The sequence below is a fragment of the Globicephala melas genome, chromosome 11, assembly GCF_963455315.2.
Source record: "Globicephala melas chromosome 11, mGloMel1.2, whole genome shotgun sequence".
Classification (NCBI taxonomy): Eukaryota; Metazoa; Chordata; class Mammalia; order Artiodactyla; family Delphinidae; genus Globicephala; species Globicephala melas.
Genome location: NC_083324.2, coordinates 11,471,293 through 11,497,265, shown reverse-complemented (window position 1 = coordinate 11,497,265; position 25,973 = coordinate 11,471,293). Strand labels below are relative to the sequence as shown.

At 48.8% G+C, this 25,973-nt stretch overlaps 1 protein-coding gene across 7 annotated transcripts in view; it reads left to right on the top strand.

Annotated features, from left to right (window-relative positions):
* ITPR1 (inositol 1,4,5-trisphosphate receptor type 1) overlaps window positions 1-25,973 on the top strand; it is a 319,423-nt gene that overhangs the window by 246,899 nt on the left and 46,551 nt on the right. For all 7 annotated transcript variants that reach the window (XM_070046603.1, XM_060308111.2, XM_060308109.2 and 4 more), the window contains 9 exons: window positions 4-184; window positions 1,605-1,858; window positions 8,113-8,313; window positions 9,819-9,929; window positions 12,147-12,242; window positions 14,768-14,890; window positions 15,871-15,975; window positions 18,899-19,091; window positions 23,762-23,884. In XM_070046603.1, the coding sequence (XP_069902704.1) occupies window positions 4-184; window positions 1,605-1,858; window positions 8,113-8,313; window positions 9,819-9,929; window positions 12,147-12,242; window positions 14,768-14,890; window positions 15,871-15,975; window positions 18,899-19,091; window positions 23,762-23,884 (1,387 nt within the window). The remainder of the gene's footprint in view (window positions 1-3; window positions 185-1,604; window positions 1,859-8,112; window positions 8,314-9,818; window positions 9,930-12,146; window positions 12,243-14,767; window positions 14,891-15,870; window positions 15,976-18,898; window positions 19,092-23,761; window positions 23,885-25,973) is intronic.

Below are 25,973 nucleotides of genomic sequence, written 5' to 3'. Positions count from 1 at the left end.
CAGCACTCCTTTTTCTGCCGGTTGACAGAAGATAAGAAGTCGGAGAAATTCTTCAAGGTCTTCTATGACCGGATGAAGGTGGCCCAGCAAGAAATCAAGGCAACGGTGACCGTGAACACCAGTGACTTGGGAAATAAAAAGAAAGATGATGAGGTAGACAGGGATGCCCCATCACGGAAAAAAGGTAAATGCTCCCCTGCATGCAGCTCTTCAGTCAGCTGGATTGTAAACATGGGAGGAACCCCTGGTTTTCCTTTAGTTTTTACACGACTTCTAGGCTCCAAACTTTCTGACTGGGGCTTTCAGAAGAAGAAAACCAATCTGGTTGTGATAGAATTCTTCCTGTGTAACCTGAACTGAATTCCTGCTGCTTTGGAGGCTCCTCTTGTTTAATAAACTAACATACATTCTTCTTTGTCAAACTGAGGGTTTTGTTGGCAGGAAATCCATTAATAATCTTTTCCTGTAACTTCCATTTAATGTTAGAGAAAGTTGTGGAATACGCACTTTTAAATTGGCTGGCGTCTTTTGTCAGCTAATCCTCCCTTGTTTTCTGAAATATTTGAAAGTTCATAAAGCTTTTTATCCATTATCCCCTTTGAAGAGGAGTTATACTGGGGAGTGGGTAGACCCAAAAGCGTTGGAGTCAAATGGCCTTGAATAGGTCTGAGTCTCGTTTTTTTAGCAACGTATGTGGCCTCGACCCAGTAGATACCAGTAGCCCACCCCCAACTTAAAATCTCTCCAGACATTGCCTGTCATCCCCTGGGTGGAGATGGGGTCAAAATCATCCCTAGTTGATCACCGCTGGTCTAGAATGGGGATAAAGAGAAGAAAAAGAAGAAAGGCTAACATTTACTGAGGACTGTCTATGAACCAGGCACTGTCCAAAGTCCTTTACATGTGTGACTTCATTTAGAAGTCAACTGGACATTGTAAAATCGATAAAATCGTTATCCCCATTTTACAGATGAGGAAACTGAGGCATAGGGATGGTAATTAACTTGTAGGATATGGAGCTAGTAAGGATATGGAGCTAGTAAGTACTAGAGCCAGGATCTGAACCCAGGGAGTCTGGCTACAGCGTCTAATGCTTCTAGCTCTAGTGCCTGGTTACCTTACAGGGTTACTCTGAAGAGTCGATGAGGTAATAAACATGAGGTGCTTAATCACGGTGCCTTGGGGCTTAGTAAAGGGCTCCATCAATTGTTGTATAAGAACAGTAATTACAGTTTGTTTAGCTTATGTTGAGTGTCTCAGGAACATTCTAGAGGAAGACGTCACTGATGTTCTCCCCATTTTACAGATGAGGAAGCTGAGGCCCAGAGTCATAGATATATGAGGTTGACAGAACCTCTACTGCTTTTCCTCTAAACCACAGAGCAAGTGTAGGTGACATGTTAGAGCCACCAGCAAGCTGGAAGGGCTCAACTTACTTTTAATCCTAAGAGGTGAGAGAAGATGGTGGCTTCCTGGAGCGTTTTGCCGACCTTGAGAGACTCTCGGGTGAATTCCAGAACTTAGATCTCTGCACGTCGTCTTTGGTGTGGTGAATAGTGTTCCTGGGATTCGGCAGCACTGACCATCGTACGTTTGCGTTCTAGCCAAAGAGCCCACGACACAGATAACGGAAGAGGCCCGGGATCAGCTTGTGGAGGCCTCTGCCGCCACCAGGAAAGCCTTCACCACCTTCAGAAGGGAGGCCGACCCCGACGATCACTACCAGTCAGGGGAGGGCGCCCAGGCCACGGCAGACAAGACCAAGGATGACCTGGAGATGAGCGCAGTCATCACCATCATGCAGCCCATCCTCCGCTTCCTGCAACTCTTGTGCGAAAACCACAACCGGGACCTACAGGTGAGGGCCGGGGGCTGGGGCGGGGGGGGGGGTCCCAGGTCCTCACAGCTGCCGCCGCTTACTGTGACATCTCAGCTCCTCTCCTTTCAGCCCATCTCTTCGAGCTGAGGACCCTGTATGGTTCTCGATGTCTGGGCACTAGAAGTGTTTCTCTGTCTTGTCGTCCCCACTGTCTCCACAGGGACAGGGACCAGATCTCACGCTCAGCAGTGTAGTTGCCACCTGCTCCACATGTGTTTGTTATGTGTGTGTGTGTGCCTGTGTGTGTGTGTGCCTCTGTGTGTATGTGCCTGTGTGTGTGTGTATATGCCTCTGTGTGTGTGTGTATCTGGTAGCCTGCCACCGTTTGATACATAGGTGTACAGGTAAAACTTGAATGGGTGGAGGAGTGGATGATTAAATATACTAGACTTAACAGAATCTGGTGCATAGAATGTTCTAATCAAATATTTCTTGGTTGAATGAATGAAGTGGCTTTCTGGTGTTTTACACAAATGTTCAAAAATATTTGTTGAACTGATTATTCCAGAAATCCTTTGTTCACTTTTTTTTTTTGTCGTGGGATAATAACAATGGCCAGGTTTATTGGGCACTTAGATGATCCTGGATGCTAAGTGTTGTCTGTATTATAACACTTGTTTTATAGATGAGGAAACCAAGATGCACAAGACCCAGTTAGGGAGTACAGAGCTTGGAACTGAACCCAGGCAGTCTGGTGGGGAGAGGCTGTGCTGTCAACCACCGCATTAAGACAGAGGGCGTTTCCTTCCTTGCAGAGTTTTCCCAACAGCAAAGGCTTTTCAGGAAGGGCCAAGGATGGGTTCCAGAGATACCCTCTTTGTTCTGAGTGGACACAGATCTGTGGAAGCTGTCTCTGCCCAGGAGAAGCATGCTAGAGCACCGGGGCCTTGGCCTTCTCCTAGTTTTGCTTCTGACTCTTGGGGAAAACACCCCTCTCTGCCTAAAACAGACGAGGATGAACAGGAAAAGCGTGTCTGAACTCCTCTAAGGTAGAGTGTTGTCTCCTAAAATAGATAGATTGGTGGGGGTAGTTTTATCTGAATTGTGATGGTTTGAAAAGAAAATAATTCTAGCCGCAAGGGGAAGATGCAGCCTTGAAATATTTGCACAACTGAGTTTACCCACCAGGTGATTTGATGGCCTTTCATGTGTCAGCTGTGGCCAGACCATTCGGTGCCACCAGAGATCGCTAACACTTCAAATCTGCTGCAGAATCTCTGCCTGGATAAGTTGAGTAAGAAATTATATTGTGAAGCAGAAAGACAGAACAATTTAATGAAGTGGGTGAAGTCTGCAGTATGAGTACTTACTGTGCTGACTTTTGTTTTCAATCAAATGGGTCCGAAGAGCCTGGGCTTTGAAAAAGCATCGAGGGGCTTCCCTGGCAGTCCAGCGGATAAGACTCCGTGCTTCCCCTGCAGGGGGCACGGGTTCCATCCCTGGTCAGGGAGCTAAGATCCCACATGCCGCGTGGCACGGCCAAAAAAATAAAAAATGAAATGAAATTTTTAAAAAAATAGCATTTAGATCCAAGGTCGTCAACCAGCCACGTATTTCAAAATGAACGGATTTCCATCAGCTCCACTGTTAGCCACGCAGGGACTTCAGGCTTTGCTGCCCACTCCTTCCCTCCACTGACATTCCAGCTTCATCCCTGACCACGTCTGAGTGTGGGATCTTGGCTGTGAGTCTGTTTTTCTTGCCTGTTGCTCAAACATTCCTGCTTTGGACATAGAACACGTCGGCCCCTGATGCACTGGCCTGACTTGCGTGGATGCCAAGATCAGTGGGTGGACAAGGCCCTCGTGACCCAAAGGGCCGGGGTCCGGTTACTGGCTCGTTGGCTGGCGTTTGTCTGGAGGCGGACTGTGTCTGCTCCACCTAAGCGTATCTACACCGTTCATCACCGGGGAGACAGGCCGAGGGAGTGTGAGCGATGCCCTGGGAAAGCACGCTGTCCCACCAGTAAGGAAACAAAGCCTACAGCTCGACTGTGGTGTCTTTGTGGATGGGGGCCCTACCCTGCTGCTGGGGCGATTTCTAGGCTGAACTTGGTGGCCGGTGCCCTGTATCGTTCCCCTATACCAGTGTTACTGGTTTCCACCAACCTCGGGCTCCAAAGGAAAAGTAGGTTGAGACTATGCATATGTGTGTTGATCTCATCTCGGCGAGTACCCTGCTCTGTGCCCTGCCCTGGGGGTGATGGAGACCGCCCCCCGCCGACCTTCCCCTCACAGAGCTGCACATCTAGGACAGGAGCCACTCGGCAAGCGGGAGGCTGCCGTGCAGGGTGATACGTGCTACAGTTGTGTCATCTTAGGGGTTTTGTGGGTTCAGAGCAAGAGAACCAACACAGTAGTAAACTGGGTCCAGGAAGGCTTCCCAGAGGAGCTGATGTCTGCTGAGTTCTGAGCAAACAAAACACAAGGCTACCTTGAGTCGAGTCCATCCGTGAACGTCAGAGGGGCGGTCCTGGTGTGCTTGTGTCCCGGGCGTGGCTCTGGTTTCTTGGACCTGTTCTACCTTCCCTCCGCCCCCTTGACCTGCCGTCTTCACAGCACACCCAGCCTCCACTGGGAAAGCAGAGGGAGGCTCCCATGGTACGAATTCACCACTTCCTTTGGGGAAGTCTTCACAGTTTTTGTTTTGTACCTTAGCTCTTTGCAAAACTCTGCTTTGAACGAATTCCCTAAGAACTCCATGGGCAGAAGCCCCTTTTAATGCGTCCTTCCAAAACAACATTCTCTAATACGCCACTCTGCCAGAGACAGTGGTATCGGAGGGAGAGGGAGTGTACAGTATATTTCAATATATATACATTTAAAGCTTAGCAACTTAACCTTTGAAGGTTCTATAACGCCAGTGGTGTTAACTGCTTGGGGCTGCAGAATCCTCCGTTTGAACATCTTAGGCAGAAACGTACGTGGTAAAGGAGATGAGAACAAAGCTGCTTTGTTCAGAGTAGAAACGACAGAGTGTCAGAACTTTGCTTTCCTCCCTCACCTGCAAGAGCCCTGAGAGCTGGGGCATTCCTGGGCTCCTCCGGGGTTTTGCAGGGAGTGGCTGGAAAACCAGTGATCTGGACCAGTGGTTCCCAAGGATGAGGGCTGCACCCATCTACAGACTCCCACTAAGCCAGGCACACGGAGGTGGTAATAACATTGCTCTGATACGATGGTATTTGTAGGAATCCAGTTCTCACAATGATGGTTTTAGGTGGGATTCAACTACTCTGCCTGCCACCCTCTTGGCAGTTTTCTGGAACCGATGGTGGATCTCTGGGTCAGGGTTTCCTCGTGGATTCCGAGGGAGAAGACATTCTCGCGAAGAGAGAATTATCAGCTCCCTGGTATAAGGAAGTGCAGATGAGCCCAGAGGGAGAGGGACTCTGGCCCTTTGAAGTTGCCCGGAGTTTCTTGTCATATTTAGAACCTTAACTTTCCTGTTGGTAAATGTTCAGTAGCGATAAAGCCACTGAGTTTGACTTTGCTGAATGGGCAGTTGCTGCCTTAAGCAAGCTTTGTTCACAGTAGCGAGACACGTGATGGGAAGGACTGTTTTTGAACCATTTTCCGTATGCTTTTGAACCTTCCCCTGAGAGGCTGGCTTTGCCTTTCACCTGGGTTAAGGAATACAGGTCTTGCTCTTTCTCCACTGCAGTCTGTTTAAGCACAGACTCCACTGCAGTCTGTTTAAGAAGTCTTTGATCTCCTTCGTCTACCCATCTTGACTTGGTCCCTGGCCCTCCAAGGAAGACGACAAAAAGAACAGGACTTCTCTAGCCTGGACAAGGTGGGGTAGGTGGGATGTGCTATGGGTGAGCTCTATTCTTCGAGCATAGAAAGAGTTCCCATGGGCCTTTAGCGAGTGGCACGCCTCTGTTTTGGTAGAGAACAAGAGAAAATGGAACTGAGTTAGGAAGGAGACATTCTGGCTAGACATTCTGCAAAGGCCATGAGAAATGGGAGAGGCTTTCAAGAAAGCGCAGCCCACCGTCCTTCCTGGGGAGTCTGCAACATGTCACCTGCTGGCCTTGACGAGTTCCCAAGTCCCCTTTCCTTCATCCAACTTAATCCAGATACTTCAGCCAGTGTTTACGAAGCCCATGGCACGAGCCAGTCCCTGGGCCAGTTGTCGGTCACCAGTGCTGGTGCCCCAATCTCACTGGAGTCAGGATGGAGGGTTTCCTGAAAGAAGTGACTTGAGATGCCATCCTGAAGGAAGAGGAGTTAATCAGGGTGGAGACAGGGACGGGGGGAGTGACAGGCAGAGGGAATAGTGGGGCTGAAGCCCAGGAGATGAGAGAATGGAGGGTGCTTAAAGAGCAGGAAGAAGTTCATTGCTGCCAGACAGAGGAGCATGGCGGGAGAGATGATGTCCGTGAACAGAAAGGGGCATGACGGGAGTGGCCACATCCCTGAGCAGAGGTGGGGAGGGGCAGGGTGTGGCAGGAATGATGACACAGGAGTTGCAGAGGCAAAGGGGCCTCGAGAGCCATGCTGTGAATTTGAGCCTAGGTTAGCCTGGCTGTCTCCTGCCCTTTCCCTGAATACTCCTTCACTCCACCGCTGCATGCTGAGGGGTTCAGCCAGGCCCTCGGACAGGTAGCATCTTCCCCGAGGGGCTGGGGCGAGAAATGGCTGTAGAACCCTCCTGTGGCTTCCTGTGACCCTTAGAAAAATAGTCACCTTACGAAAGGTCACGTGGTCTCAAATCACCTGTCCTTCCTCCACCTCCACCCGGACCTGAATGACTGTGCAAGTTCTAGACTAGTCAGGAAGGCTTGCGCAGAAGGCCCTGAGGTTAACTGGGGGTGGGGGTGAGGGGGGGTTATCTAGAGGATGAGTCGAGCATAAACTTGATTACCAGCTTTTAATCTGGGCATTTATGGATGTTTTAATTACACAAGGAATACATGAATATATTCTATGAAGGTTTAGATGAAAATAAGTGTTTGGTTTAAGAAAACAGTCCGTCTACCCATTCCCACGTCTCTACACAGAGAGAACTGCTGTTGGTTTGGGCTGTATCCTTCCTGTCCTTTTTCTGTATATTTGGATGGAAGCACTGGATACATATTAATCTGCTATTTGCCTTTTTGTTCGTTTAACTTAACAGTATGTCCTAGAGATCTTTCCATATTGGCACGTATGGACCTACCTCAGTGTTTCCAACTTGTGATATTAAATGATGCTGATACACTATCATTTGTTTACTTCCCAACTGACGGGCGTTTAGCTTGTTTCCAGTTCCCCTCTATCTCAAACAGTGCTGTAGCAGACATCCAGTACGTACTTTGTGAATAGTGATACAAGTGGAATTACCAGGTCAAAAGTTAACATTCGTTTTATCTTTTGATGATATCTTTTTACTTTAAAAAGATACACTTTTCTACAGTTTTCTACAGTAAACATGTAACTTTTATAACTATGCCCAAAAGAATATCTGTGGTTAATCTTCCCTTCTTTTTAAGAAGAGATTACTGGAGTCTATGACGAAAACAAAAAACAAAAAGCAACTCCTGTGCATCAGAATAGACTGTGAGTTATGAGGTGGCTGAATGTGGCTTGCTTGACTTTGTTGAGAAATTATCTGCTGTTATGTCTCTTGTTAGCATTGCAAGTTTACCTGGAGGATACATACTCGGACACGTGCACACAAGCACACACGCATTTACTCGCTTTTGTTCCTTCCTTTAATAACGGAAGTGGCCAAACAAGATAAGCCAGGTTCCCTCCATGGCAGTGGGCTTAAGCCCAGCCTGTAACACTTCATTCTGTGATGAACTATCCTCAGTGTTAGGTTCTGGGCATTCAGCATCCAGACCACAGCATCATCTTTTAAACATTAACTAGTGTCCTTGGAAACGTCAGAAGGCTCTGAACATGTGATGGATGGGGAGGTGGGCTGGGGCGGAAAAGAAAGAAATGAGAACTTAAAAGCTACTGGAGTCTGAACTGGGTCGTCAGAGAGGAGCTCTCCTCCCCTGCATCCCATATAAAAGCACCTTGGAGAACAGGCCACAGTGTTTGCAGCCATTGCCATAGACCATGTCCACGGTTGACCGTCATGGGGGCTGGCTGACCCTTCTACCCAACACTGCATCTCTCTGCGTAATTGCTGCTCAATCCCAGGCCCCAGCCAATTACATACCATCAAAAGGGCAGAATGAGTGACCTTTTCCCTCTTCTCTTTGCCTTTGTTCCCCCAACCTGGGGACTGCCCAATTGCAGAACTTCCTTCGTTGCCAAAATAACAAGACCAACTACAATTTGGTGTGTGAGACGCTACAGTTTCTGGACTGTATTTGTGGAAGTACCACCGGGGGTCTTGGTCTTCTCGGACTCTATATCAACGAAAAGAATGTGGCCCTCATCAACCAAACCCTGGAAAGTCTGACCGAATACTGTCAAGGACCTTGCCATGAGAACCAGGTAAATCCATTTGCATTTCGGGGTGGAGAAAGAAGTTCATCATTTTGAAGCATTGTTGACAGGGCCTAGTTCAGAAGTCGCACAGCATCTACCTAGGGACCTAGGGATTCAGTAGACCTGGAGGCCTTTTCCAAGCAGTGAGGAGGGAGCATCTGAGCATTATGTTTCAGGACGTGACCTAATCACAGGCACTCGAGGGGCTGTCGGGGTGATCGTGCCCAGCTTGGTTCGGTTTGAACGGCCCAACTCGAAGTTGACTAGGGGTACCTATTAAAGTTGGAGTTAAATGAATATGACCAGGAGACTAGGCTCTATTTCAAATATTAGGAAAGACGCAAAAAGGGGCTACTTCATGGAAGGAGGTTTAAACCTAACTAGAGAGAAAAACCTTGCTGTGTATGAGACAACTTGAAAATAACATGAGACAATGTATGATTGAGACTTTAACACCACAGACGTTCAGAGGAGAGAAGGACTCCGTTAGTCTTGACTTACGCTTCTCGAGAAGTATATTTTTGGAGTGGAACCCAATCGTTTCTTGAGTAGAGTCATTGCTTATCCCTGACGTCTTGCAGATTTTGTGCGGTTTTGCACTGATGCTAGAATGAGTATGATTTTTAGCTCAAATTATAGCTGTATCCTGGCTGGAGGGGGTAGGCCAGTGCTTAAATAGCCCATTGTAAACCCAGTGGCCAGGAAAGGTATGACATGCTGTGTTACTTGGGAAGCAAGGCCAGAACCTTGACTCAGAAGAGAAGAACGGCTTGCAAGAGGGACCACTTGCTGTATATTAAAAAATCTGCCCTTAGTTGTCCATGACTACGAGGCTAGCATTTTGTTAGATCCACTTTCGTCTCCAGGCTTCCTGATGGGACCAACGGGGTAGTTTGAGTTAAAGTGAAAAGGAACAACTGAAAAATTACAGCAGGCTTTGGGGGAGAGGCTTTATCTAAGTGAACTTCTTTATAACCTCAAGATGGCTTTTCTGCCAAACAGAGGCCTGTTCAAAGGAGCATACTGGGGTGAATTCTGCTGCAAGTGGGGCTCTTACCTGGGGGAAGGTGATTAATTCTGATATTACGTGAATTAAAACGTGCTTTCCAAACTTAAGCCTTAAGCAAAAGTGTGCAGTACGAAAACCGAGTGATGTAGAGAGAATGCAACACACCTCTAAAGGGGAAAACAGCGCTCAGGACCCGGAATCAGTCACACACCATATTTTCCCTTAAGAACAAAAGCCCACTGCACTGTTTGGATTAGACACGGCCAATTTATCAGTTACAGTGCATGGGGACTTTCCTACTGTTTACTGTTAATTCTGAAACTAGAGACTTTCATCTGTCTTTTATTTTTACCACTTTCTCACGGAAAATTTGCTGCTCTCCCCTAGAGACATTACTGGGACTGGCGAGCATTGTGCTGAAATAGCAGTTGAGCCTGTTGGCCTGTGACGTCTGCTCTGTGACCAGCGTTTGTGTAATGTCTGCATGTGTCTCTTTCCTCAGAACTGCATAGCCACCCATGAATCCAATGGCATTGACATCATCACGGCCCTGATCCTCAATGACATCAACCCTCTGGGAAAGAAGAGGATGGACCTCGTATTAGAACTGAAGGCAAGTAGGAATTGAAAGCAAAAGACAGTAGCATCTGGAAACCCTTCTGTGTATTGCCTGTGCACGCGACGTGGTCACTGTCATGAAACTAAATACTAAACACAGTTCTTTTAAAGTAAATGAATGATCCAAGCTGCAGGTTCTGAGTAAAAGGCAGAACTTCAGTCTTTCCCTTCCAAATAAGGCCTTGGGACAGGATACCAGCTTTTCAACTCACAGGTCACATGGAATGAGAAATCATCGCTCAAAGCTGAGAAACAAATTCGAACCGCATCCAAGCACTAGCAGCCTTGATTCTGAAAGCCGCAGACGGAGAAAGAATGGAAACTCCATTCCCTCTGTGGTCTCTCATCTTTCCCCCATTGAGGACATAGGGCCAGTTGAAGAATAGTACAGCTAAAAACTATCTAGGACCCCCCAAAAAGTTGAACTTTTATATTATCCGGCAACACCTTTTTCTGTTCTGTGGTTGATTTAGCAGAAGGGTGGTTCGTAAGTGTTGGGTTAAAATAAGGAGAGTTAACCTGTCCAGAATCGTGCCTCTGGGCCTCTGATGAGTTTCTTTGCATCGTGTACAAACAGTGGCTGACAGATGACTGATGGAGAAGCACCCTTGACGTGCTGACTCCCTCTGATACCAAAATAGTTTTATGGGGTGACGAAGCTTAAGCACCTTGCAGCAGTGACTTCAAGGTGATTAAGCTGCTGGGCTTACAAGCCAGCCTCTGGGGTGTTTGAGAAGCTGATCCACTACTTCTGATGTGGATTTCTTGAGGGTCCCAAGAAAATTAATTTTAAAAAAATATTAAAAAGTAAAACCAAATGAACAAAAAGCCCCTCACTTATCTTAGGGCTTCCAAAGATTCTCTGAGTCCAAAGTTTCAATCCTGAGAGTCAGACTTGCAGCTCCATCCTGGTGTCTAAAGTATTTTTCGAAATGTTAGCCTTACTGAGCACATTTCATTTTCACCTGTTCCCATGTTGCTTGCCCCTGTTTGCAGCACTGGGCCACTTCATCACTGTCACAGGAGAGCCTGGACCTACAGGGTTTAGCTGAAAAGCCGATCTGTAGTTATGGCTTCAGTGATGCCGGAGGACAGAAAGGTCATTAGGGAAGGTGGTAACACAGAAGCCCACAGGAATTGCACAGTTACTTTTATTTTATTTTAGTATTTCAAAATGAGTGTCCAAACTAATAGATGGTTTGGGTGTATGGTTTAAGTGGATTTTTTTTGGGGGGGGGACTATTTTTCACTATTTTTAACTCCTTTGACAAATCGTGTTGTAGAAGTAACTTGAACATCATTCAGGCTCACATCCCTGGCTACCATGTATCAGAATATATATGATGAGAGCCTGAAATAAACTGAGAATTTCATGCATTCCTAATCAGCATTTCAGTGGCTTTTTGAACCACTAATCCGGTAACCTGAAGGTGATTATAGAAATTCCTGCCCTGTGAAAAGCCACCTTTTGATAGCACAGCAACCCGATGGAACTGCTGTGATCTGTGCTTGGGGAGAAAAAAAAAATACTCCCCCCTCTCACCAAAACAACTTTCGAGTCCTACACACGAAGAAGCATACGGATTATCATAGGCCCGGGGCCTAAAATGAGCTCAAGTCAAGAAGTACAGGGTGTGGGCACACGAAAACTTTGAATATAATGGGAAATTATGGTTTGGTATGAGTATGGTGCTCCGTTGGGTCACTTTTGTTAACTGGCATTGCTGTATCTCATGATAACAGTAGGGGTCGTGAGAGCTGATAGCACTGTTTTAGGACAGGGCGGGGGAATTACCTGAATTGCCTGCCTTCTCTGACCTGCAAGGCTGAATCACAGTATTTATAACCACTCCCCACTCCCCCGGAGGCGTCGTGGGTCTAGGTACCAGGTGCTTCCTGACCACTGTCATCATGAGGGTCCCAGTGTACCCCCAGAACCCATGTTTAAATGTCCGCTAGGACTTGGACCACGTGACCTAAGGGGGAAACTGGGCCCAAACCAAGAGGTGCCTCGTTGACCCCAGTCAGTTTCTGCGGACATGTTTTTGGGGTGTCAGGTGACACATTCTCCGTCTGGTGATGCTCTTGACGCATGCCCTGCCGTGGGGCAGGGTGTCTGTAGCCAGGACGCGGCAGCTGGTCGCCCATGGTTCAGGCCAGCTGCCCCCAGTAGCTCCTCTTCATTTCTTCCTCCCTTTGTGTCTCCAATTAGAACAATGCATCCAAGTTGCTCCTGGCCATCATGGAGAGCAGGCACGACAGTGAAAATGCCGAGAGGATACTCTATAACATGAGGCCCAAGGAGCTGGTGAGTCGCACGGCTGAGCCTCTGGCCGCAGCGGTGCCTAGCATCAGAGCTTCACTGGTGGCAGAGCAGGGCATCTGCCTCCTCGAGCTTTCTTTACGATGCCGGCGATCAGAAGTGCCGAGAGAACGTTTGATTCGGGCCCCCGCCTAGGGCAGGGAAGTGAGCCCTGCGTGGAGTAAGTGTCCTCTGCCTTCAGCGCAAACACGCATGGAAGCCTCCCTGGCCTATTTCCCTTGGGGGAGGTGGCACCGGACAGGTCTGGGAGGCCGGCGGACTGGAATTCACGTCCGTCGCTCTGCCCTTTGCTGGGTCACCTTGGGAGGCCCTTGGACTCTCTGAGCTGCACTTTCGTCTTCCCTAAAAGGGAGATGATGGTATCAGCTGGTCCAGAGGGTTGCTTTGGAGACAAGACAGATGATTCCCACCGGGCCCTGCGCACAGTGCCCGCACACACGGTAAACCCTTCGAGAATGCACGGTCTCCTCTTAATTCTTCATTCACTGCCGCTTTGTGCCGCGTCTTCTTCCAGGGCTCAAGAATTCACGTTTCTCCTTGGTGCCCGTAGTCTGGGCAACAGAAGGGTGTTTTGGGGGGTGCTGATGTTTTGGGTTTTTTAAAAAAGAAAACACAATCTTGTTTATATTTGGGGGGTGATATTCACAATTGGCTGTGACTTCCAGGCTGGGAGTCTGTGCTGCAAACTGCGAGACAGCAGCTCTCAGAGATGCTGAACCGAGCTGAGGACGGAACTCTCTATTTGGACTTTTTCCCACGCAGATGAACTGTAACTGACAGACCTAAATGAGGGCACTAAAACTTTCCTGCCCCCTGGTGACCCAGTGTGCACTCGGGGCCAGGCTGAAGTCCCTTTATGTGTTCCTTTAAATAAAGTTCACAGCGAGCCCAGCTCTTTGATCTCTGAGGTCAGGAGTGAGTTCTCAGCCTGAGATGGAAGTCCTCTCCGAGTTTACATAATGGCTTATGTAACTCGGGGTGGGGGAGGCTGGGATCTGTCGCTCCTGAGTGGGGACAGGATGACTTAGCAGAGACCCCGCTCCAGTTCCCATCAATCCAGAGCACGCCCCGTCTTGGGTGGGGGACCTGGCAGCACCCCGGGCTGTAGGTGCCACTGACTCCCGGGTCGCCCCCTTGTGGTTCATTCCCGAATCTCGGAGAAGCAGCAAAGGCTTCCCGGAGTAAACACGGTTCTGAGCACGCGCATAGCGAAGACGCTCACGTGTCCGGAACACGTGTGTGCATTTGTGTGTGCACGCATGTGTGTGTACACGCATATCTATGTGCGTTCAGGCTCCCATGTCCCGTGCAACACGTTGTCTGTTCAGTTTGGTTTTAGAGAAGCGAAGGGAAGACAAGCTGAGAGAGCGAGGGTCTTGTCTCCATTATTATTTCTAGGGCCTGACCTGATGTCAGTACAGAAATGTGCGTCCCTCTGCCGCGCTTGGTCTTGGATAACGAGAAATAATTCAGAGTAATGGCCTCGAGGCGATGCAGGAGGCGGAAATGCCTTCTGAGTCATCAAAGAAAATGATTAATTTTTAGTACCACTTAAGGGTTGAAAGCATTGTGTTCTTAATCATTGAATGATTAAATCTTGAATGATAGGTTCATTTGATAAATACTGGCCAGACCCCGCTTCGTCCAGGGCATTGTGCTGGGCACCCGGGAGGGACTGAGAAATGGGCAGAGCCAGCCGTGTTCCTGGGGAGCTGAGGCCAGTGGCTGGGAGCAGGAAGGCCGGCACTGGAACACTCTGGGAAGCGTGCTCTCGGCGTGAGACAGTCAGGGGCAAAGCTCAGCTCACTAGCCGTGCGAATTTCAGCACGCCTCCTTCCCCTCTGCGTCTGCTTCCTCGTCCATAATCAGGAGGAATCTTTGACATCTCATAAAATGTTTATGAGCAGTAAAGTTTCTGAAAGAATGAAGATACTGAGCACAGTGCTTGGCACATAGAAAGTGCTGGTAGATGTCGCCCGTTAGTGGTATTTTCTTCACATGGAGTAGGCTGTGGGAGACAGGGAAACATTTGGAGTCAGAAAATAGTTTCATCAGCTATTCCTAAAGGCAAATGCTTTCCTTTTTAGTTTTTCCTGAAATGGCAAAGGTAGGGGATGGGGAGAGTTGGCAGAATGAAATGGAGAGAAGGGGAAAACGTGGCTTCTAGCCTTTGTTTGTATCGTATCATTGTTTGGAGGCTTTTTGGGTTTTTGTTTTAGCCATTGTCCCGTTCTAAAGGAGAAGGGCGTGGACCAGCCACAGAACGTCTCGTGGCCTAGCGAGAGCGAATGGGTTCCCCTGTCATTTCATTGAAGGCTGATTGGTGTTGACTGCCTGCGATCACATTGAGAAGGGTTCTGAGGCTGTGTCCACGCCTGCTGGCCGAGCGTACTGAGGCTGATGAACCGTGTCTGCCCGGGAGGGGAGACTGATAGTACGTGTGCTGTCATTGCCAGTCCTACGTGGGCCTTTCTTGAAGCAGGAACTCTGTTCCCTGGCCCTTCTTGCAGGTGGAAGTGATCAAGAAAGCCTACATGCAAGGCGAAGTGGAATTCGAGGATGGAGAGAATGGCGAGGACGGAGCTGCTTCCCCCAGGAACGTGGGACACAACATCTACATCTTAGCTCATCAGGTGCCACCCCTCCCCACGCCCACCTGCTGGGCAGGACTCCATGCTGTGCGCCCTTACACTTACTTTTCCTTTAAGGTTTTAGCCTGAGCTTGTTCGGGCTCGTGGTAACGGGTGCTGCCAGCCACCTGACCAAATGTGCCGAGGTCCAGGCGGCTTCCATTGCCTATTCCCGTAGGGTCATGTCCTTGGAAACCCCACGTTTCTTAAAAGCGTTCGCGCTGAGCAGTGACACTTGGATAGCTCATGACTGTGTCTCAAGACAGTTGAAAGGAGTCTTAGTCTTTTCATAAATATTGATGAGTCTGTCTTAACCATCTAAAGAAATAAACGTCAGCTGCCTGACCGATCGCACTTGGCAATCTTTGGGAACTTGTCATGATGACTTCTTTTTGTTTGCATTTTGGGGGATGTAGTAATACTTCCTACCCTGGCACCAAGAGGCCCTGTTTCGTAACTGTCTTCCCAAGTGGCTGGGCTTTTGCAGACACTTCCTCTTTCTGGAGGCTGATGTGTGTGGGCAGCCGGGAACTCTGCTGCAGGCTGGCATTTCCTGTCCCTTTCACCTCTCTTAGGTAGAGGAGTTTGGTAGAAAACAGTGATGGGATTGGGCCTGAGGTTGATAGATCCCTGCCCCTTCTCTCCTCCATTCCTGGCATTTAGCCCCTGAGAGGTCTCGGGCCATTCCGAATGCAGGCTCCGTGGGGCTGGATGGATAAACCCCATCTCCCTCCTGCCTGGCTAAAGGAATCGGGGCACAGCGGGACCTCGAGTGGGCATGCGCTTTCCACGCTGCTCTGCCAGAGCCCAGTATAGTTGCCGTGCAGCACACCCTTGATGGGGAGGAGAGGTGCCCTCGCCCCCTTCGCCCCCCAGCTTGCTGCTCGTTACTATGCGTCTTTTATACCCAGAGCTGGAAAGGAGCTGTGTGCTCCTGTGGCAAAGAGACGTTGACTCCCCTGTTTTCTGTATTTGTGTTCTAGTTGGCTCGGCACAACAAGGAACTTCAGAGCATGCTGAAACCTGGTGGCCAGGTGGAGGGAGACGAAGCGCTGGAGTTTTACGCCAAGCACACGGCCCAGATAGAGGTAAAGGCAGGGTAAACTCGGGGCCTGGGCCTGCGTCGAGGGCCTCCGGTGTTGGTGCCCTGGGCTGGGGCCGGCACGCCGTCATTGGTCAGAGCGGTAAACAGGTTGTGGGAAGCTACCGTGCACCAGGGCCTGCACTCAGTGCTAACGGCCAGTGATGGCCAAGCCAGTCCCGAGGCCTGCGTAAGGCCTGGCGAGAAGGCAGGTGAGTCCACACAAGGAGACGCGCCATGCGTTCTGACAGGGCTGTGAGGACAAACAAGGCATCACGAGACGGTCCCCCGGAGGGACCTGCTGTGGACCGTGGTGGTCAGAGAGGCCTGCTCTGAAGATTGGTATCGAAGCACAGACCTTCAGAAGGATGGGAATGAACAGGCAGAGCTGGGAGGCAAGAGCTTGGCAGACACGGGGAGGCCCTGAGGTGGGAGGTGAAGGTGAGGAGGTAGGATGTAGGGAGCGAGAGGGAGAGCAGCCCACGATCAGAGAGGGAAGACGGGTGGGCCCAGAGCCTGCAGGACCGTGTCCGCCATCCTCAGAAGAAGTCTGGACTTGGCCCTCAGAGCAGTGTGGAATCATTGGAGAGTTGTACACCGAGGAGTGATACGACCAGATCCGCCTTAGAGAAAACACACACAAGAAACAGGATCCTCTCCGTTTCGCAGCTGGGAAAACTCTGAAATAGGACTCAGAGCGGTTGTGTCATCTGTCCAGTTATCACTGTCAGGGCTGGAATTTTCACCCAAGTCTGGCGCTGACCCCCGAGCCTATGGGTGCTTTTTATGTCACCTGCCTTGTCTCCTGACAGTCGAGAGAGTGCAGACCTACGGGTGCAGGCTGTGGGCAGTGAGCGGTGGTGTGTCTGTCTTGTCTGGCTAATGAGGAAACGCACAGATTCAGCATCAGTGTCGGGGCAAAGCTTTTGAAGGGCTCACAGACCCTTTGGGCCGTGCGAAATGTTCGGGATGGAGTCTTGTGAGAGTATGTTCTCACCCGCTGCCTCGGGTCTCTGGGCTGTCCTAATAAAATGTGTCATTTCACTGATGAGTTGATCGTGACGGTGTGTGTAAGCTCATATTCTTGATTTATTGTTGATGACTGGACGTTTGTGCTCTGGAGCCCTTAGAAGATGAGCTTCAGGTGTTTGCGGTGTGGAACGTCAGAGGAGAAGGAGCCTTGGAGATCATCTCGAGCTCCTTGGCTCACCGGGGAGCAGACGGATGCTTGATCAGATTAAGAGGTGTGAGCGAGGTCATCCACCTGTTAGAGGTGGCAGAAGGGCTGAGTTCTGATTCCCAACTGTAAGTTTACTGAAATAAAGAGGCATGGATCAATCTTAAAGGATAGAGAGAAATGGCCAGGCAGGGTGTCCCGAGCTCTTAAACCCTCTTCCTGGGCAGCTGCCCATACCTTCCAGCCTCCCAGGGAATTACCTATGCAAGGTGGATAGCGCTGTCACTCCCTGGGGCTCTTGCAGACCCTTGTGCGTTCACTCTGGTCACTCGGGCCGGGTAGCCCTGGAGTCTGGGAATCAGTTCTTGCCAGGAGGCCTCCTGTGTCCTCCTCCGTTGCCTCCTGAGCCCAGACACACTTCTGAGATCATGTTCCTGCCGTGTAAGGGGGGGCTGATCCAGAGCCCACTTGACGGTGTGAAGCAGGGCGGCTCTGGACAGTGGGAGACTTCAGACTGTGTGTGCACCCGTGTTACCAACCCCCGCACTACAGTTCCAGTTAAATGAGGCTGGCTTATGAACCACAATTAGTATGATAAGGAAGCTTCCATAACCTGATCTCCAACTCACTTTGCAAGCCGTTGGTCTCAAGATGACGTCTCCCAGAATTTATGGAGGCAGGGCTGTGGGAACCTGTCTCGTTTCTGAGAGTTTCCCACTACAGCTTGACCTGAGTCACCTCTCTTGCTGCGTTGGGAACAGTGTTGGGAGAGAGAGAACCAGATCTTCTTGTAGAGGGCGTGGGCCCTGGGCCTCACCTGACTTGTCCAGCCTCTGGGGAGGAAGGATAAAGGGAGACCATGCCCCTATGATACTGCAGCCCGTACCCCTTTGGAAATCTCTGCCCCCCAGGACTGTGACAATGCAGTGTTGAACAATTTGAACAATCTCGACCAGACAACTCTCTCTGGGGATTGAGCCCATCTAGGAAGGGCCCGGGGAAAATCTGTGAGGTGTCCACCCCGGGACCCAACAAAGCTAGTTTAAAGAACAGTGAGTTCTACTATACCAGTGTTAAATGGGCATATTGGTTCATGCGTCGCACATGTTAGAGGCCATGACAAGTCAGAGGTAGGAGGTCGCTGCAACTGCGTAAACCAGTGATCCCCTTGTAGAGTTCCTATGTAGGAAAAATAACGCAACTTTGCAATCTGAGGAAGGCTATTAGGTGAGGTTTGCACCACAGCCTAGCTCTGCAGTAGGCTCGCCACTGGCCATGTTTGGCTATTTACATTAAAATTAAGTACTAAACTCAGACCCTCGGTTGTACTAGCCACACGTGCTAGTTCTCAATGGCCACGTGTGACTCGTGACTCTCCTTTAGGACGGGGCAGGCACGCAGACACATAACCGTTCCATCATTACAGAAAGTTCTCCTGGATATCCCCAGCCCAGAGCCTCATCTGAATATGTACACAAAACACGCTTTAAATTGTTCCAGATAAAACTTAGTCACTAGTCAAAATAATGGGTCTGAGGTTAGAAAAATACTTTAACAGACTTACCAAAATTGTTTTCTTACAGATCTAAGAGATACAGCCCAGTCTGGGAGCTGCAAAATCCCAGAAGTCTAGATCAAGTCTGTGTTGTGCTGCATCTTCAATACTGAGCCCGTTGCCAGTGCAGAGATCCTCAGTTGTGTGTTGGTTTTTGAAGCTGATGAGTACTGAACCTCATCCATTTTTTCCCCCTAGATCGTCAGATTAGACCGAACCATGGAACAGATTGTTTTCCCCGTGCCCAGTATATGTGAATTCCTGACCAACGAGTCAAAGCTACGAATATACTACACTACAGAGCGGGATGAACAAGGCAGCAAGATCAACGATTTCTTCCTGCGATCCGAGGACCTCTTCAATGAGATGAATTGGCAAAAGAAGCTGCGAGGTAGGTCAGCAACGCCTCCAGAAGCTACAGAGACACGCGGTTCTGGGGTCTCACACAGCAGGGCTTGATGGTGGCTACGTGGACCTCCAAGTAGGAGCAGAGCTGGTGCGAGTTAGGATTCTGTCCCCCTCTGGGCACCGAGAAGACTGGGCACCTTTGGAGCTGATAAGTGTGCTCCAGCCTTAGGGTGGCGCCTCCCCTGAAGGGGCTTCCTGCCGCCTTTGATCTGATCCGCTTGCAGAGCTCCAGGGAGAACTTGGCATGCCCTTTCTTGGTATCTTGATGTAGAAAATAAAAGGAGCGGAGAACGGGCGGGCCCGGCGCTCACAGGATGGTGCATTTGAGCAGGAGACAGCCCACCTGACTGCTCATTTACTAGCCCACCTGCTCGGAAGATGCCGCTCTTCCCCCTTTTATGGGGTAGCTCGGATTTTAGACCCTAGTGTCATTTTATAGGCAGTGGAATCATTTACCGCTTGAGATGCGTCACTGGCCACCAGCGAGTCCCGTGGCGGAGCCCAGCCAGGTGGGCTGCAATTACTCATCTAAAATACTTTTATAGGGCTTTCCCGGAAGGCTTCTCCGCGCCCGGTTTTCATTAGGGTTTTAACGTGATCCTGCGGTACCGACAGTACGCTAGGCACCAACTGTTACGACCCACTTAGAGAGGACGGTGCTTTATTCCTGTCTGTTAGTCAGGAGCCAGGATTTTTATTTGAATTCCTGGATTCCAGCTGCAGTTGTGATCACTGGGGCTCCTGCTGCGGTGAGGGGAAGCTGGGCTAGAGGTCAGTTTCTGGACGCTTTTGTCCTCTTCCGCCCCTACCAGCCTGGGCTGGCACAGACTAGCCTCCTCTACTGCTTCCACTGCACTGCTTTGCTCCCTGCCTCCCCAGATTCGGTTGGTGTCAGAGGGGCTTGTGCAAGCAGGCTGGCCAGGAGGCGCTGTTCTCACCTCACCCCCACTCCATCCTCCCTGATCTCTAAGGGGCACCTCATCGTCCGGCACTTTAAAGCATTATCATATGTTTTGCTGAGCCAACCCATTCCTCACCCAGCCCCATGCTTGGTGTCTGGACCACCTTTAGCAGAACAGCGGGCGTGTCCTCCTTGGTGTGGCCCTCAGAAGACCTAGAGGACAAGCTGCCCCACTCTCTGTGTGTCCTCGTAGCCGCTGTGGGCTTGACCCAAGCTCCTCCCGCTGAAGCATCGTGAGTAGTGTTGAATGTCTACACAGCACCATGCTTGGGCAGTAGGATAAAAAAGACACCCAGAAAGGTAGACATAGACCCCATCCGTCGTGTACTCTTGTGTTTTCAGCTATTCCATGAAATAGAAGGCACCTTCCTCTTATTTGTTGATTTTGCTCTTCACTGAAATAGTCCATAATTCCAACTTCAAGGGATGATCCTGAATTCGTGTATCCAAACCTCCAAAATAGTTATTAAAATGGTGATTTCACCCTTACCAAATGTACGGGTCTACTAAGTACTAAGACTGGTCAGATACATTCATTCTCTCAGAATTGTGTTGTCAAATAGGTATATAAAATAGGCTCTCCAGTGGGGCTTATGAACTGAAAGAAAGGTCTTTCACCTTTTATGATGAGGGGAGATACCTTGTCATCCCTGAGATGTTGTCGTCAGCCGGGCATAATAGGAAGACCTCAGCCCCAAGAGGTGGGAGATCTGAATTCCATGCTCCTTCTGCCACTCCCTGACTCTGTGGCTCTGGGCAGATGACTTAACTTCTTCTAGGCCCTCACCTATAAAGTGGGGAATTAAGACTACCTGATTGTTTGATTGATTGCAGAATGGCCATCTCATCATTCCAAGATTTATGTTGCATTGTAGCTAATACCTTCTCTTACTAAGTCTGTCTTTGTTTCAAAAACAGTTTTTGTTTCAGTGAAGCTTAAACACAGCTATGGCTGTCAACTGAGAGATTTTAATTGGCTTCATAGCTTTCTGCTGGTAAGAGAAAAATTGAAAGTAATAACGGAATTAAACATGATTTGCATATTTAGGAAGGGGAGAAATGTACTCAGAAGTGCAATTAAAATGAAATATATTGTCTTCTCTATGTAGCTTATTCCTCTTCTAATAAGTCTGCAGAAAAGATTTCTCTGGCTTATTCATGAAGCTCCTCTTCCTTTTCCTGAAAGTATCACAGAGAATCATCTGTGCTTTGGAGAATCTGTAGCTAGGGCTCAGGTACACAGTAAGGTCTGTCTGAGACTCGGATTGCTTCATCTTTTCTTCTGCAAGTATTAAGATACTCAGGTCCTGTGCTCTCTTGAAACCCTCTTCCCTGCTCTCCTCAAAACACACACACACACACACACACACACACACACACACACACACACACACACACACACACACACACACACACACACACGCCCATTCTGTGCATTCACATCCTCTGTCCACTGTGCCTCTCTGACACCTTCTCCTGAAGATCCTGGCCCCAGTGAAGAGAAAACTCTGGGCTAGGAAAACTAGGAGATAGTGAGAGGAAATTGAGACAGAGCTGCATATGCTGACACTTTGTTATGTGGTATTACATGGAGTTTACCCTCATGGTTATTACACACATCAGAGTAGAGTGGGAAATTCTCTTGCTACATGCACATGGAGTCCAAGTCCTCAAGCAAACCCCAGTTCCTTAAAAACAAACAAACAAGCTAGGGAGGAGGGTTACCAAGAGATGCCCCAGGTGCAGTTATTTAAATCGCCCTGCCCATCTGGGATCGTGGTACCCTGTCTTCTTGCACCTGCGTAGATACCCGGTTGACTTGAAGGACGGAATGTTTGTTCATATTCAGTGACACCACAATTTAAGTACAGTGTTAGTTTTGTAAAAGTAAGATTTGTGAGCTGTCTGCCATAGTTGAAGACCATCGTTGAAGACCATAGTTGAAGACCAGCTACTCTCACACTTAGTATTGAGAGCTGCTCTGAAGGGAATTCTGGCTTACCCATCACTGAGCCCTGCCATTTCCTGCCTTTTTGTCTTTTAACTTCTTAGGAGCCTGTTACACATACACTGATGTGGGGAGGATTTTGTAAATTCCCATGAAACCCTCACTCAACTTCAACAGTTTTCAGCCCTTTGCCATCCTTGCCATGTGTCTCTTCTGTGCTCTCTGGAATGTTCATATTCAGATCAGAAATGGGCTTCAGTCCCAGAAGAAACACCAATAGCCATTGTCTACAGAGCGGGTGATTTCTCATCTTAAATCTGCTTTGGCAATTAACTTATGAAAAAGTCATTCATTAACTATAGGTGGGACTGACTCCTGGTCGGCTCTTCCATTGAATGGTGACATGAGCCGCTTAACTTTGTCCCTGTCACTGAGCCCAGCAGGTCTCTGAGCTGGGGAATGAGATCTCCATGCCTTCCATCCTCTGCTGGGCCTCAGTTTCCCTCATCCATAAAATGAGATCTTTTAAACTAGATGATGCTTATAGCTCTAAAACTCTACAGTTTGGAAACATGGCCTCTTAAAAAGTGCAAACGTGAGATGAGCAGTTATTAAATTATCCAGGGCTCTGTTTAATTATGCCATAACTTTATTTTGGATAGAAGTTTCCAGAGGCTTGGCTACTGCTATAGGCATCGTTCGAGAGTCATTGGATGTGTCCCTGGCGGCTGTCCTAAAGTTAAATGATGACTTCATTGGGAGAGAGAAATAACATGCTAGAGATCCATTTTCACATACTCCACACTTTTCTTTGGAGGAGGATAATGTTGAATGAGACTGTCTTTTGGAAACTTTGCCTCTGGCCTGGAGATGGAAATTATTCCTGCCATTATCCTAAGTGTAAGGCACCACTGAAGAGTTCAGAGGAAAAGGATGCACGAGTGCACACAGTGTGGTCACCGGCTTGTTCTCCTAATGCTGAGATGCAGCCAGTGCGGTGTCACCTGTCGGTAACAACGGATTAAGAGGGCAGCACTGCCTACAGGGTCTCTCGCCCTTTGTGAGGGCTTTGGTTCCACATCCTTTCTCTACCGTAGCCTTTGCAAATGGGAGCTCCACTGCTGACCGTCCAGGCAGAACTCCCACTCCTAGTTGGCAGATGACCTGGTTTTAGGAAAGGGATCATCATCTTGCTTTTAGTCACCAGTGAGTTGGTGAAGAATTTCGAGCAAGGGAAGAGTGTGGAAGAGGTAACGTTGTTCCTAGCCTGGGGCCCAGCTGGGCCAACTCTGAATGCTGTGTGTCCCCCCACCCCAACCAGTGCCCCCCGCTTCTCAAAGTCTCATTGAATTTTCAGCTCTCCTTAGGCATCTCATCCAGTCCCAGCGCCCCAGGGGGAACTGAGGACCCGGCGCGTGAACCCTGGATAACCCCCAAGATTCCATAACTGATGGTGTTGACAGGGGCATGCAGGGTTTTTAGATGCTCCAACTTTTCCCCTTTCTTCTCCTCCTTAGGCCCCAATACATCTTCTGTTCCAGTAAGTACTCCAAACAGAAACAAACCAATCTGGTGTCGTTCTGAGCCTATGAGTCACCTTCAAAACAAACGATCGTTTTTACTGTTGTGGTAAAAACTGGGAACAAAAGTGGACTTGTAGGGGCGGAGCGGGAGGGCCGTGTGGATTCCCAGCGTTCTGGCTTGCAGTCTTGAACCTCACGGGGCTCTGTCCTTGTTTCCACAGCCCAGCCCGTTCTGTATTGGTGTGCCCGCAACATGTCTTTCTGGAGCAGCATTTCATTCAACCTGGCTGTCCTGATGAATCTGCTTGTGGCCTTTTTCTACCCATTTAAAGGAGTCCGAGGAGGTACCATCCATATCTTTAATTTCAAGGAAAATTCCAGAGGCAGCAGGAAGGCTGTGACTTGCATCTTAAACGTGATGCCTGGAAGTACTGGTGCAAGTTATGGGATCCCAGTTACCCATTTTCAGACAAAATGAGAGTGTAGCTTTTTACCACGGGTTTATTTTTAAATCTAACTTGAAATAATACAAATTGTGTGTCCGTATTTATTTGCCAGGAAAGAAAGAGAAGAAGCTATTTACTGTATTAAATCTGTAAGGGTTCATCTTAGTCAGCCTCCTTGTTTTATATGTTGGGAAACTGTCAGAGAAGCTGAGCGATTTAGCCAAAGTCACACAGCCAGTCAGCGACCGAGCTAACCCTAGCGCGTAGATATTTTGATGCTCAGTCCAGTAGATGTGTTTTTCCCATGCCATACTTGTGAAATTGATTTCAGACTAAAGAATTTGTAGGAAATCTCTGAAATTTTTTTTTTTTTGACAAGAGGTAGGGTGAGGCAGGGCTTGAGTGACTGCAGACGGCACATCCTTGGCACTTTAGTCTGTTAAGAGCTACATGCCCTTATTCACATAACGAAACGTGCTGTCCATGGTCTTGCTGGGTTTCCCCCACCACCGTCTCCTTCCAGTCACCTGTATGCACATCCTGCACATTTTGCTGAGAAAAGGCAAGCCGTTCAGGCGGGGCATTTTTCTGTTTGGGGCTCCTCGGTTTGCGTGACGGCTCTCTGGAGACATTTACGCGTGTGGGGTTCTGGGGGTTGGCGGAAGCTCCTCTTCTATTAAACATCTACGGCCTACTTTTCTGACACCTGCTACAGCCTCCTGGGAGGCCTGCTTTTCAGCTCAATTTCTCATCAGAGCTTTTTGGCAGATCACCTCCCGTATGTATGTCACGACCTGCCAGGAGCCACCTTGTGTGAAACATAATGGGATGAAGAGCCCAAAAGTAAGACCAAAAAAAACTGAAACAGCGCAGAGGTAAATTCCAGGCTCGGCTCTGGATTTAATAATGCAGATGTCACGAACGTAATGGAAGTAAGTTTAAGGTCAGATTTGAAAGTGGTCATATGTTCTGTGATGTGTCTAACTTACTCATCTGAGGCGTTAGCTTTTCTGTTTGGCCTGAAGCTATGTTGAAGGCTCCATTTAAGTGATGTTTTTCCCCCCAAAAGCCGTACTTAAACACCAGCCCAAGGGGCATTTTCCTTTAAAATGCAATATCAGGAATCATAAGTGTCCTTGGCTGCAACGTTGGGCAGGTCCACAGGGCTGCAGGGTGTTGCCCCTGGGGGGGAACGTCTGCCTTCACCAGGGTGCCAGTCAGCGGAGGTAAGAGCGCAAAGTGGTCAACCCAGGGCTTAGGTGGAGGGGACAGAGCCCAGGCCTCTTTTCACCTCTGGGGAGCTGTTGTGCACATCATAGCAGATTCTTCAACTATTACTTTGGATGTGTTTTCGTTTTACCCTCCACTTCTTTCAAAATATTTAAAATTGATTTTTTTTTTTAATATATCTTGGCCATTTTCTTCCCTGGTCCCTTGTGGCAGTTTTGAGGCCAGTGCTGGGGACAGTTCATTGACACCTCTCTCCTCTTCCATGATAAGCCTCATCCAGTGGAGCAGCTAGATTTACAAAGTCCAGACTTCGTGTCTAGGCCTGGCTCTGCCACTCACCTGCCACGTGACTCCGGGTCAGCCACTTCAATTAGTTCTCCTTATCCTCTCTTTTAAGAGGTGCTTAAATTGAGCCAGTAGTTGTGAAACCTAGGTGTGGATTTAGAAATTCCTGTGGAGGTCAGGAGAAGATAGTTGCTGACCTAGTCAGGATCTCTGGAGCATCCTGTTTCTTGCCCATCCGAGTTCAAGAACTACTGGATGCAATGATTCTTAAAGGTCCTTCCATCTTTACAGTGGTGGCACTCAAGGTGACATCACCCCTGGCTGATCTGTAGAAGTCCAGGCTTTCTTTTTTGGCAGCATTGGCTTTAGAACTTCATGCAGATAGACTCAACAGAAAACATAATTAGATGTCCTTGGAGAGAACAAGGTTGATCTGACCTAAGGAAGCCCTTTCCATTATGCAGTGACCGAG